Source organism: Solanum tuberosum, unplaced genomic scaffold, assembly GCF_000226075.1.
Source record: "Solanum tuberosum cultivar DM 1-3 516 R44 unplaced genomic scaffold, SolTub_3.0 scf00174, whole genome shotgun sequence".
Lineage (NCBI taxonomy): Eukaryota > Viridiplantae > Streptophyta > Magnoliopsida > Solanales > Solanaceae > Solanum > Solanum tuberosum.
This window is the reverse complement of record NW_006239103.1, coordinates 502,479-515,611: the sequence shown is the minus strand read 5'-3', so window position 1 is coordinate 515,611 and position 13,133 is coordinate 502,479. Positions and strand designations below refer to the sequence as shown.

General features: G+C 32.0%; 1 protein-coding gene across 1 annotated transcript; it reads left to right on the top strand.

The window, feature by feature from the left end:
• Positions 1 to 5,709: 5,709 nt before the first annotated feature.
• Positions 5,710 to 11,898, top strand: LOC102586628 (probable methyltransferase PMT3). Its single transcript, XM_006354418.2, has 8 exons — positions 5,710 to 5,852; positions 7,965 to 8,392; positions 8,581 to 8,745; positions 8,868 to 9,050; positions 9,185 to 9,779; positions 10,264 to 10,376; positions 10,512 to 10,732; positions 11,257 to 11,898. Exons 2-8 carry the CDS (start codon positions 8,129 to 8,131, stop codon positions 11,570 to 11,572), a joined length of 1,857 nt encoding a protein of 618 aa, XP_006354480.1. The 5' UTR covers positions 5,710 to 5,852; positions 7,965 to 8,128; the 3' UTR covers positions 11,573 to 11,898.
• The last annotated feature ends 1,235 nt before the right edge of the window (positions 11,899 to 13,133 follow it).

The window sequence follows — 13,133 nt, the reverse complement described above, 5'->3', positions numbered from 1 at the left end:
TTTTTAAATAGAAAAGAAAAGTAAGAATCATTTCGAAAACCTAAAAGAATCTTTTCGAAAGTATTAAACAAGGTTATTTAATAAGTAGGTTCCTAAAATTTTGGATGATAAACTATTAATCTCCCCAATAATAACACTGCGTTGGATTGGATGAGTTCTTAAACTATAATGTTTAATAAATCTTCTATTTATTTATTTTTATAACTTTTACACATTCTAAAAATGGAAAGGTATCATAGAAGTCACTATCTTAATATTTTTATACATGACTTACCTACTTTTTTAATTCGTTTTTTTAATAATATTTCTTTTCTTTTTAGACAAAAAATTTAAATCTAACTTTTCATGTGATATTCTTAAGGCTATAAGATTAAAAAATATTTTAATATAATTTACATATCTTCAATATATCAAAATGTAAGCAAAGTACACAAATATCCAATTTTGGAGGCGTCATTTAATTTGTACTCAAAGTTTAAAAAATGCAATTCGACTCACTTAGGGACAACTTCAAATATATACGACTAAAGTTACAAAAATTCGCATATTAAGTTTGACAAGCTTCAAATATTTTAATCTGAAGTCTAACCTTATAAAATTTAAACATAAAATATTTTTGCCTAAAATTTCATATAGTTTATCAAGGCCAACTTCAGATATGTTTTACTTAAGTAGTAGTAGTTTTAACAAGATTTCAGATATATTATATAGTAGCTACATTCATTTTTATTGAGGTTGTGGATTTGACAACAATATTTCCTTATAACAATAAAATAAATAAATGACGATATATTATAAAAATATTTATAATAATAATCTTAGTTGTCTCCTCCATGATGTTCTTTCTCCAAGTTGTAATGCAAAGTAATTTGTTCCATAAAAAAAAGGTGCTCATAATTATATTCGTGTTTAGCACAAGCAAATCGAATAAAATTAACCAACTTTAAATTAAGTGCTTATCACTAAGATTGAACCGTTAAATACCACATAAAAAATCATTAAAGTAACATGTCTTATCTTGTAATCAATTTAAAGAACACTATCCAAAAGATTTAATTTGTTGGCACTTTTGGGAGCCAAAATCAACTTATCTAAAACATATTTGTCTCAAAATTTAAAAGTTGTCGTTCTAATTGTCTTTTAACATAATTATCAAAAATGTATCTGAATTATCAATTTTCCGTGAGTTTCATAATTTAATGTTTAATTGTACTTATTATTTTTCTATCTGAATCATCGATCATTGTCTATATATTAAAACACATTTAGTTGATTAGATGGTGATTATTCAAGTAGAAAAAGGTACCAACTCATAGTTCGAGTGTAACATTCGCAAAAAAATAATAGTTCACACGTATTATTTTTACCATTAACTTCATTTGTTTGTTTTTTTCAAAGAAACTAAAAGATTTTTTTTTTTTCAAATAATAAAATCATTATTATTGTTCCTCAAATTACAGAGGGTAACAATGAATTTCTCAACCAAAAAAAGGCAAGAGAAACATAATCCCCCAAACTTGCAAATTATAGAGGAAAAAAAAAGCATTTTCCCTATATGATTTTGAGGTTGCATGAATATAAAGATGGACTAGACTAAAAGATATTTTCTACGATAAACATAGTAAAAAAGATGCATGTTAGCCGAATTTAACAAGCTTGATTCAAACTCTGTATATGCATTATGAAATCTACTAGCCAAAAATATTAATTTTTTTGAATATATTAACTCACTAGTCTGTAAGATTGTAGCTTAGTACAATTCGAATCTTATGAAGTTTAAATTTTGAATTCGTATTTCCTATAATTGTAGAAACAATTTTCATTTTGCATAGGATTACTTTAGAGGAAGTGTTCCTGGGCCCAGTTTTAAAGGCCCAAAACTATGATAATAGCCCAAAATCTCACACTCTTTCAACAAGCCCATTTAAAAGTAGAAACTTGCTCTAGTGATCGATGAATATTTCTTCCTCAAAACTTGAGACCCTCCAAGCGCGCTCACTCTCTCTCTCTCTCTCTCTCTATTTCTAACCGGTTCAAATTATAAATGGTAGGAGCCGTTTAAACACGCACCACTCTATAACAATTCATGACATTATCTTTGACAACGTGTGGCGATCTTGGATCGCCACACCTTGCGAGCTAATAATGCAATGACCATTATCGACTTAAATTATGACATCGGCTTGATCACTTTGACCAATCTTTGGAATCCATCACATGTGAGTGTAGTGAACGGTGTTAACTTGGTCCATGGTCCTTTGTCCATTGAGCCCATCCTCGTAAATATTCAGTTTGGGCCCTTTAATTTTTGGACATTCAAATGGGCTCGTGAATTTTTTTTGTATTGGGCTTTTAGACTGGCCCAATATAGTAGATCCAGCCCAAAATAAGCCACCGACGAAATTGATTAGAAATTGACCGCTTTCGTTGAAGTCCACATGCAACTAACTTGTAGACTGTAGTCATTAAATTAACATAAAATTTAAAATAATTATATTTATTTTTTACTTAATATATATAGTTACTTTAAATAATTTCTACATTATATATTATACCAGGTAGCATAGCTTATTTTTTAAGATTTCAAATTTGACATTTCAAGAAAACTTTATATATATATTATCATTTGAATAATAACCTAATGATGCTTAAAATCACAAATATTTATACAACGATATATAAAATTTAAACTCACCTATTTTTATATTAGAGGATTGAAGAGTTGGTTTGATAAAAAAAAAAATATCACATCAAAGTTTAAGCTTGTAAAAGTTTTAAAAGATTGTATAAAAAATGAAATGATTCCAACCATTTTTTTTTATTTCTACTCATTGTCCGATATTTATATTGGTGTCCAACTAAATCTGAATTCATGCTGGAAAATCCTATATTGAGAGATAAAACGCTCCCTAATAAATACAACTTCATACCAAGGAGGACTTAAACCCAACCTCAATAGAAAACGCTCCCTAATAAATACAACTTCATACCAAAAAGGACTTAAACCCAACCTCAGTAGAAAACAAAAGGCTATGTTGCGTATGTTTTAATCTACAATTAATTTTTATGTCAATTTATAGTATCTAGATATGTCGGCACAATTATATTTCTTTGATATCACTTTTCAACTTTTTATATCTTTCCTTTATCATAATGAAAACAATGATTTTCTAATGGAAAATATATATATATGTGTGACAATATCTAATTGCTCTAAGTTCAAAATATATTGACAATAATACTACTATGATATATATTAATTTGTACATAGCATTTAAATAAAATAATTTAATCTTATTAATTAAAAAAAAAGTAACAATGCAAATTAGTTAATTATGATTAAATAATGAATATATATTAATGGTTTTGATATAAACACTGAATTTAATTAATTGTATAAAGAAATAAAAGAGGAGAAGTATGTATGTTTGTTTAGCCTTAGAACACTTTAATGTTAATAGTAGTATATATGTTAGAGATTTTGATCAAAGTTTTGTGATATAGAAATTAATATTTGATGATGCACTCAGACAGACATTAGTCACATGCAAACTCAAAATATCGTTAAGAGCATAATTACACTTTGTATGTATCTTTTTATTTTATTCGGTTATCAATATGAGACTTTATTTGATGTGAACTCTCTCCTCTTCAAACTCAATTACATTCTACTAAGTTCATTACTATAATTCACGATCACCTTCTCGAACTAATTAAGCTCCACACGGATTTATGAATAAAATTTTATGATTCATAATGTGTCACTCACATGATCGAGTATTTATGTCCATTGAAGCATACATATGCTAGTTTCTTGCCGTCCTATAATTTTCAAGTTGTATGTGGCATAGTAAAAATTGTAAAATAAGTCCTACACTATCATTTCTCATTTTTATACTTGTCTCACTGAATCATTGATTTCAAATCACACGCCAATTAAAAATCACTAAAACTTTTTTATAAGATAAGAATATCACTCGCGCGCCCCTAATAAATTATCTATTATAGTATTATCGTAAAATAAGAAATGTGAAAATTCATTGAATCAAGAGCACATGGTGACCATCCATGGGCAAATATCCCATTCCCCTACTTATGGAATTTCAATTTTCTAATTATTTATTAATGTCACGAGTTCAAGATCTCAACAATTCTTTAATCATTTTTATTTCTTAATTATTAACCATATTAAAAAAATGGAAAATATCCAAAAACAAACATACATTTATATCTTTTCTAATAGCCTTGAGCAGTAAAGATAAACAATCTTCAAATAACAATCTTCAAAGAATGCACAAGTTGCACAACATAAATTTCCAGGCACACTTTTTCAAGGATTATAATTATGAACTTATTTATTGACATGCTTTAAAAAATTTAAATTGGTAAATTTTGTTTAATCAAAATTGTAACAATAACTCAAATTTTCTATTTGTAAAAAAAATAAATCATGATCAATAAGACACTAACTATAAAAAAAATGAAGAAATTTTTTGTGTATATTTTATTCTTCACAGTTCACACTTGTAAAATTACATTGAATATGTTGTTATAGAGATCATTTATGAAACAATATAATAAGTACATTATATGTGCGTATTATTTTTTTATTTTTGGAATATTAACATAAATGGCCAGTCAGCCAAATGTGATCACCCGAATAAGCCTATTTTAAAAATTATTACAATTCACATCAATTTAGATTAAAAAAATTAAGTATTCGTCAATACTCAATATGAATGTTTTGTATATTCCTGTGATAAATAATTATGTAAATGGTATACTTTGAAGTTATACAATATGTAAGATTGTATTGTGTAATTTTTTAATTAACAAATTTTATAAATAAATACTTGCACGTAATTTGTTAGTGTGGCCTGTGGGTTTAAAATAGTCCTTTTAAATAAGCATTTAACATTTTTGATCCTTTAAGTTAGCTAATAATTAATACTTTTAATCTTCATCAAATATTTAATAATTAATGTTTCTAAACTTTAACAAAAAAATGATTTAATCATAAATACCATAAAAGTCTCATCAAATTCTAAAATATACCAACACAAGAAACTACAGTAAACACCAACAGATATAAAAAGGAGGAGCAAAAATTACATCAAAAATTTGTAAGACGCTCTAGATATAATTAGGAAAATTACAAAAATTATACCGCTAAATATGAGTTTCTTTTTTAAAAAATAATTATAATCTCTGTCAAATCTAACAAATAAAGTTCGATAAATATTTAATGAATACTAAAAATATTATTTTTAATTAACTTAAATGATTAAATTCATTCCCTGTATACTTGAGATTATTTTGAATATACACTCTAACATAATACTCTCTCTATTCTAAAATAAATAAGTAGCATTTTTTATTTTTTTAAATTAAGTGAATTTTAAAATTTTATGAATGATTGATATTATTCTTTCAAAATTACCTTGTTTATAATTATTTTTTTATTTTCTAAGAGTAGACCATTTTTGTCATATTTTTTTTTTCTTTTCAATTTTACACTTATCAACATGAAAGTTTGTACCTTTCACTTCTATCCCCTTTCTTTTCCCAAAATGGCATAAAACATCCCAAAATTTCCACTATTCACTGAAAATGAGATCCAATACTCCCAATCCCACCCCCACTCTGTCGGCACCCCACCCCCTCTTCATTCCTCCCAACTGTATCCAATAGTACATTTTTCTTTTTATACAAAGCTTTGTTCCACTCTCTTTCTCTCCATCATACACTTAACTATTTTCTTGTTTTTCTTGACACGTCCTCTGTCACCAATTTGTATCACTTACCCATTTCTCCTCCAATTTCAGATCTGCAACTATTCTGCTCCAAATACTGTAAGATTCTTTTTTGTTTTTGTGGATCTGAGTGATTTCTTGCTTACTCATTTGGGCCTTTTCTACTTGTTAATTGGTTTCACAGACAGGGCAAAGCTCTAATCTTTTTGTTCTAATGTTTACTACATTTAATGGTAGTGCTTAATCTTGATGATTTGTATTAACAATCATGCCGTTTTTTAATATTGAATCTTGCTTACCCATTTTGTCCTATCCTTAATCCGAAGCTAAACAAACTTCTAATCTTTGTGTTTAATCTTGATTATTTGTTTAGCCATGTAAAGTTGTAATCTTTCGGTGTACTGTTTCGGACCCTCTAATGTGAGTGCTTAATCTTATTGAACAATATTGGGTTTTCTTAATATTGAATCTAGCTTACTCATTTCGGCCATTTTGCTTATTAATTCTAATCTTTTTGCTCTAATGTTTTAGTCCCTTTGACGGTACTACTTAATCTTGTTGATTCGTATGAGTTTTTTTTTATATTGAATCTGACTTATCCATTTTGGCCTTTTTTGATTGGTAATCCTACTTAGCTAAAGTTCTAATCTTTTGCTATAATGTTTTAGAATGTTTTAGACTAGTGTTTAATCTTGTTGATTTATATTAACATGTTTTTTTTTAAATATTGAATCTAGCTTACTCATTTTTGGTCTTTTGCGCTTGTTAATCATGCTCAACTAGGCAAAGTTCTAATCTTTTGCTCTAATTTTTGGACCCTTTAATGCCAGTGCTTAGTTTTGTTGATTTGTATGAACAATCATGTTTTTTTTTTTAATATTGGATCTGGCTTGTCCATTTTGCCTTTGAGCTGGTTAATTATCATCTAGGCCAAAATCTGTTCTTTGGTTCGGTTGTTTGTACCCATTAATGTGACTGCTTAATCTTGTTATTTGTATTAGTAGTAATTATGGCTTGTTTAATGGATCATGTTGGATTTTGCTCATCCTTTGGGCTTTATGCTCTTTTTAAAAAAATTCTCAGCTAGGTTAATATCTGTTTTCTGCTTTTGTTGTTCTACCTATTAATGCTAATAAGGCTTAGACTTTTTTATTTGTATTTGTAATCTTGGATTCTTAATTGCATCATCCCAGATCTGTGTTTCAGCAAGTTTAATTATTCTTATACCTGTCATCAGTATAAGCGCATTATTGCTTTGATCTCCAAGGATAAAAGTTGAATTTCATTGGTCTTCACAATTAGTCCAAATGTTTTTATGCATGGGGATCTTGTTCATAGTTGATGTACTTCTCAGCTGTAGATATGGGAAGTTCCGTTGTGAATCTGCATTTTTTTATATATACTAAATAGCATCCGGACTCTTTTTTTTTCATTGTACGAAAAATAGAATGCGAGGCAGTGGAAGACACTGCCGACAATGTGGCCTGAAACGTAAATGATATACCAGCAGCTAGCCAACTCTGTTTCTGGAATTCCACTTGACATTGTCTTCCTCTTCCAGTTCCATTTTCCTTCTGAATGCATCACATAGTACATTACGAGTGTGATTTAATACCTATTACTTTGGGGAGGGGGGAGAAAAAGTGGTTCTTTGGTAATCCTTTAAAGATAAGTGCTGGTTTGATCTTTCTTAACATCAATATTTTGCTCTTGGCTTGTAAGATAGCCTATTTGGCCTACATATACTTGAAAACGTTTGAGAGTTGCATGTTAAATAAGTCATGATACATTATGCAGTTAGTGGATTGTTGTTGCTTCCATCTCATTCCCTAACTGTCTAGAGAAGTAGACATACCTATCGTCTAACTTCAAGGAGTAATACCCAAATCAGAGAATCATATCCAAGCTTGAGCTTGGGAACTTTCGTGGAGTTCAATATGACTTCAAAGATTGTTTCTGAGATCATGAAATTGTACAAGAAATATAGTATAAGTTTAATTTACATGTTCTTTTCAAAGAACTATAGCATGTGTGGTCGACATGCAAGATTAGTGCATACTGCAATATCTACTGCGGTTGGACTTTTATATTGCTTTTTTATTTTTTGGATTCGTTTTTGAAATATCTGTGGCTTTTCTTTCTTTTTATTTTTGTTTGCCCTTTGCCACACTACTCGAGTTGATATAGTTGTTTGTGCATGTGATTTCGCAGGTTATTTCACCAATAGAAGAAATCCATCTTCCTTCAGAATCTAATTTGTGCAATCTGTTACGTTCGGGATCTTGGAGCTAACTGGCCCACCTAAGCAATGACTTCTAAGAACTGAAGGGGAAGGGTGAAGGTGAAGCTTTTTTGAAGATTCTAAAACTACACAAATGATGCGAGGGAGATCAGATGGAGCGCAGAAGAAGCGCTTGTTGACTTCTGTAGCTGTTGTTGCAATCTTTTTTGTTGTCCTGTATTTTTATTTTGGCTCTAAGAGCAACGGTGAATCTGCTTTAGAGTATGGAAGCCGATCGTTGAGGAAACTGGGATCCTCGTATTTGGGTGGAGATGATGAGTCTGATCTTAGCAGCAAGCAAGATGAGAAGTTTGGGCTGGAAGATGGTGAAGATGGCATCGTTTCTAAGAGCTTCCCAGTGAGTATTATTTTTCCTGTCGTATTGTTCTTTTTCGTTTTGTTGATAGATGTGATGTCACAGTCACTCTCACTTAACTATCCCGTATGACTCTGTGCTAAATGGAGGGATGGGGAAACACTTGCTGCATTTTGGTTGTCTTGTTGACTTTTTAACTTTTGTGCTACTATTGCTTTTTCTCTTGAAAGGTTTGCGATGATCGACATTCGGAGTTAATTCCCTGTCTGGACAGGCATCTCATATACCAAATGAGATTGAAGCTGGATCTAACATTAATGGAGCACTATGAAAGACACTGCCCATTGCCTGAAAGACGTTTCAATTGCTTGATTCCTCCTCCAGCAGGATACAAGGTGCATAAGCTATATCAGTACTAAATATAAGTCAAGAATATGCTCTAACTTCCAATGTTATTCGATTTTTTTTTCTGATCGGACACATCTGTTTTTGCTTTCTCCCTTGGATGCTGTTGTAGGTACCGATTAAGTGGCCAAGAAGTAGAGATGAGGTTTGGAAGGCGAACATACCACATACTCACCTTGCTCATGAGAAATCTGACCAAAACTGGATGGTTGTTAAGGGTGAAAAGATCATATTTCCTGGTGGAGGCACTCACTTTCACTATGGAGCTGATAAGTACATTGCTTTAATTGCAAACGTGAGCACTCTATCTCTTGAAATATAGCTTCTCCGTCAATAAAATAAAATATGTAACCATCCTTATGATTAAATCATCAACTCTTAAGATGTTCGCACTTCTCAAAGTTGTCTTACCTGTAATCACGATTGCAGATGCTGAAATTTCCGAACAATAACTTGAACAATGGAGGAAGGATACGCACGGTTTTTGACGTTGGTTGTGGTGTGGCTAGCTTTGGTGGTTATCTTCTATCGTCTGATATCATAGCAATGTCATTGGCGCCGAATGATGTGCATCAGAATCAGATCCAATTTGCCTTAGAGAGAGGAATCCCTGCATATCTTGGTGTTCTTGGAACAAAAAGGCTTCCCTATCCAAGCAGATCATTTGAATTTGCTCACTGTTCCCGTTGTAGGATTGATTGGATTCAGAGGGATGGTATCCTTCTTCTCGAGCTTGATAGGGTGCTTAGACCTGGAGGCTATTTTGCCTATTCATCTCCCGAAGCATATGCACAGGATGAAGAGGATCTCAGAATATGGAAACAGATGAGCACACTTGTTGAACGCATGTGCTGGAAAATAGCAGAAAAAAAGAACCAAACAGTGATTTGGGTCAAGCCTCTAAACAATGACTGTTACATGGAAAGACCAGCTGGTACTCAACCACCACTTTGTCGGTCCAATGATGATCCTGATGCTGTTTGGGGTGTGAATATGGAAGCATGCATAACACCTTATTCTGATCGTAAGTGTCCCGTCTCTTGCTTATTTTCATTCTGGAGCATCAGTGACGGTGAATATACCTATGTAAAGCAGTAAAACTGGCAGATAGAAGTGTTTTATACCTGGTCAACTAAGCAATAGTAATTCATAACAAAAAGAATTTAACTTTGCGAACCCAACTTCAGAATTAGATAGAATTGAGCACCAAAATTAGTAGTCTCCGGAAAGTTTTCTCAAACAATGCATAGTATATTAAGAAAGTCAACTCGTTAAAGGACCTAAGCACTGAATCAAAAGTTACAGTTTGGAGCCTTTTATGGAATGGTTACATCTGATATTGTTACATTAGTTTTCTGATACAATATGCACTAGCAGAAGTTCTAATTTTGTTTATTCATCAAAGAAAATAAGTCACAGTTTAGCTGAAGCTTGTAAACAATGCTAATGTTAGTTCTGTTTAATTTTCCTCAAAAACGTATAACCTTATTCTCATTTTCTGATATCAGATGACCACAAAGTTGGCGGAAGCGGACTGGCTCCTTGGCCAGCGAGGCTATCCACTCCTCCTCCTCGTCTTGCTGATTTTGGGTATTCAAGTGAAATGTTTGAGAAGGACGTGGTAATTTTTTTATAATCTTATTTTTTCGATTTCTGCCATATCATTCCACATGTGAGATTGAAGTGCTCAGGTGGAATCGTGAGAATGGAAAGGGAAAGCTTAATATGCTTCTTGCTTTTCTTGGCTTATACGCAGGAGCTTTGGCAGCGAAGGGTTGAACATTACTGGAATATTTTAAGTTCAAAGATCTCTTCAGACACACTGAGAAATATCATGGACATGAAGGCCAATCTGGGGTCATTTGCTGCTGCTTTGAAGGACAAAGATGTTTGGGTCATGAACGTTGTACCCAAAGAAGGACCTAACACTCTCAAGATTGTATATGATCGTGGTTTGATTGGCACAACTCATGACTGGTGCGTGGATAATTTCTTACTTCACTGAACTACGTATATTTATCCAGTCTATTTTATGGGCATCAATCTAGTATCCTTTACAAAATCGACCTTGTGAGAGTCTCTTAATAGGTCTATTAACTGACAGCAAAGATGAAATTTAAAACCTGCTTAAATATCAATAATCTGAGGTTAAAATGTACATTACCGTTTTAATTTGCTTGGACTCTTCAAAAATTCCGACATGTGCGTGTCAGTCAGATCCTCCAAAAGTAGTGCACTTTTGGAGGATCTGACACAGGTGCAACAACATTTTTTGGTAAATCCGCTCAACGTAAGTCCTTGAGCCGAGGGTCTATTGGAAACCACCTCTCTGCGTACACTCTACCCTCCTAGACCCCACTTTGTGAGACTACATTGGATATTCTTCTTGTTGTTATCTAACTTCAGAATAAGTAAGCCATAAGAAGCATGCAGACCTTCAGAATCTTTGAACCAGAGCTGATCATCGAAAATCTTACTTCTTTGCACATCGTTGAGTGCAGGTGTGAAGCATTTTCAACATATCCTAGGACCTATGATTTGCTCCATGCATGGAATGTATTCTCCGACATTGAAAAGAAAGGCTGCAGTGGTGAGGATCTGTTACTCGAGATAGATCGCATAGTAAGGCCTAGTGGTTTTGTCATCTTCCGCGACAAACAACATGTTATTGACTTTGTAAAGAAGTATTTATCTCCGTTGCACTGGGAAGCGGTAGCTGATCCAACGCCAGATCAAGACCAGGAAGGAGATGAGATTGTTTTCATCATCCAAAAGAAGTTGTGGCTCACAAGTGAAAGCATCAGAGATACAGAGTAAATGAAGTTTGCTACACTAAGCACACTTCCTCTTGATTCATTTTTTCTCCTACCTTTTGAGATAAATTAAGAACAACACACCTCAAAGGTCTAGGAGATATCAGTTTGATTTTGTAGTATTTATGATATTTATATCTTACTTTTCTTCATTAACTTAATTTCCAGTTGTTGTTTCTTTTAGTTGACAAACTCATAGACTACATATTATATGCATTTATAGGCTCTATTCTTAAATTTTGGCATTGGTAAAAGCTTACTTGATGCATTACATATAATGTAAACTTATGTGTTAAACATGATGAAATGCATAAAATTCAAAGTCTCATAGCAGGAGTTGGCAAATATTCAGTTGATATAAGATATTTTCCCAATTAACTTCTTTTTTTTTTAGTTAATCCCTATTAGAGGTAAAACTTTTTCGGGGTGGCTCAATGGTTTGGGATTGAACTTCTGTGTTGGAGGTCTCAAGTTTGAAACCATTTGCCAGCAAAAGCAAGGGTTTGCCTTCTGGATTGAGCTCGTTGTATTGTGCTTGTCTAGTGCAGGTTACTATTGCATAGGAGTGGAGTTTTTACCTGTGCGCACCCAAATAATAGGGAATAGAGGGTTTTCCTTGTCAAAAAAAAAATTGTTAATTAAGTGGTTATTTCCCTTAACTATTCATTTTATAAGTAATACTACTAACAACTTTAACTCTTAACTTTTTGCCTCTTCCATTAATCATGTTTGAATGTCAAATTAATTGAGTTATAGGGTGTATGAATCTTCTATAATTATTTTTTGCTCTATATTTGGGTCTATTTGTCCTAATACTAAATACTTTATTTTTTAAAACAGTGTTTTAAAGGCATAATGCACATATAGACACTTTAATTAACTTGGTCTTCATTGACCGTTGAACACCTCAACTTTCATTGTGACCATCTAAACTCCTCGAATTGATACATGTATGCTTCACGAATACCTTAGCGTTGAAAAGGTACATTTAGAATTGAGTTGTTTACTGTGCTAACTTAAATCAAGTTAAGGTTAATTAACTATAGTTAAGTGATGGAGGTCTATGTACAAATATATGTTACGTATTTATTGATGTAGTGTAAATATCGAATACAATTAAATTCTTAAAGATGCAACATTTAGTACTTTCGACATGCAACATTAATTTGTGTAAAATTCACTAAAATTACAACAAATAATAGGCCGGCAATTGATTTATTATAAAAATTAACACTCTCAAAACACGTTCTCCTTTAATTGCACTCATTAGTCACTATCACGATCTTACACCCCATCCTTGCCTAAGGGAACTTTTAATAGGCAAAAGTTTCGAATGGATCAATAATTACGTTTCAATTTCAAACAAGTCTGAGTAATATATAATACCAAATTGGAAATATTGGAAGGCCCAACCCAGATTCTTGCCTGTACAAAACAGCACTGTATGACTAATGACAACACTCAACAAAATCAAATCAACACCCCCACCAAATGGCCCCTCTCCAAGAATAGTATAAAAATAGGACAAGGAGGGTCTCTTTGCAATGAAGTAAACTAATAATGTT